General features: G+C 43.1%; 1 protein-coding gene across 1 annotated transcript; it reads left to right on the top strand.

Annotated features, from left to right (window-relative positions):
- The first annotated feature begins 19 nt into the window (after positions 1 to 19).
- Positions 20 to 1,043, top strand: LOC103399221 (kinesin-like protein KIF2A). The gene is made up of 4 exons (XM_008337941.3): positions 20 to 208; positions 315 to 519; positions 616 to 726; positions 834 to 1,043. Exons 2-4 carry the CDS (start codon positions 397 to 399, stop codon positions 933 to 935), a joined length of 336 nt encoding a protein of 111 aa, XP_008336163.2. The 5' UTR covers positions 20 to 208; positions 315 to 396; the 3' UTR covers positions 936 to 1,043.
- Positions 1,044 to 1,049: the final 6 nt, after the last annotated feature.

Genomic DNA, 1,049 nt, shown 5'->3' with positions numbered 1-1,049 from the left:
ACACACACACACACAAACACACAAAGTTCCGATGTTAACTAGTGTCTTTGTTGGACATGGCGTAGGTTTTTGACCTGCTCAATCGTAAAGCTAAGTTGAGGGTGCTCGAGGATGGAAAACAGCAAGTGCAGGTAGTGGGGCTTCAGGAGAAGGAGGTGAAGTGCACAGAGGACGTCCTGAAACTCATAGAAGTGGGCAACAGCTGCAGGTATAACAACAGGAAGTTGCTATTTTATGAAACTGCTGTTCCAGTTGACCAAGACTTTTGTTGCCTACAACTGATTTTTCTTTTTTTTTCCTTTTTTTCCCCCTAGAACATCAGGGCAGACGTCAGCTAATGCTCACTCATCCCGCAGCCACGCCGTATTCCAGATTATTCTTCGGCGAAAGGGGAAGATGCACGGAAAGTTCTCCCTAATCGACCTCGCAGGAAATGAGAGAGGGGCTGATACGTCGAGTGCAGACCGTCAGACACGTCTGGAGGGAGCTGAGATTAACAAAAGCCTTCTGGCACTTAAGGTCTGTTGGCAGTTGTCTTTGGCTAACACAAAAAAATGAAATTATTGACTAACCCATTTTGATAATTACATCGTGTCTGTCTTTGTTTTATTCTAGGAGTGCATCAGGGCACTTGGACGTAACAAACCACACACTCCATTTAGAGCCAGTAAACTAACACAGGTCTTGAGAGACTCCTTTATTGGGGAGACTTCACGCACTTGTATGGTCAGTTATTTTTCACTGTATTTTCACTGTAATTCTCAGACTTGTCAAATCCAGTAACTTTTACGTTGATCAGTTATATCCTAATTCTTATGACCTTATTCTAATAGATAGCAACAATATCTCCTGGTATGACATCCTGTGAGAACACACTCAACACACTACGCTACGCCAACAGGTGGGAATGTATTGAAAACCTGCAGGGATTTTAACAGCGCCTTTGCCTCTGAAACTGAAACCAGTTAGTCCAGAGAATCCCCAGAATGGAATAAGTTAATTGTTAATGTGTATTTTCTTTCCTGTCTCCTCTCAGTAGTTCTGCCTAA

The sequence above is a fragment of the Cynoglossus semilaevis genome, unplaced genomic scaffold, assembly GCF_000523025.1.
Source record: "Cynoglossus semilaevis isolate Cse_v1.0 unplaced genomic scaffold, Cse_v1.0 scaffold6304, whole genome shotgun sequence".
NCBI classification, from domain to species: domain Eukaryota; kingdom Metazoa; phylum Chordata; class Actinopteri; order Pleuronectiformes; family Cynoglossidae; genus Cynoglossus; species Cynoglossus semilaevis.
Note: the sequence above shows the minus strand (reverse complement) of the source record. Positions and strands in the feature narration are given on the sequence as shown.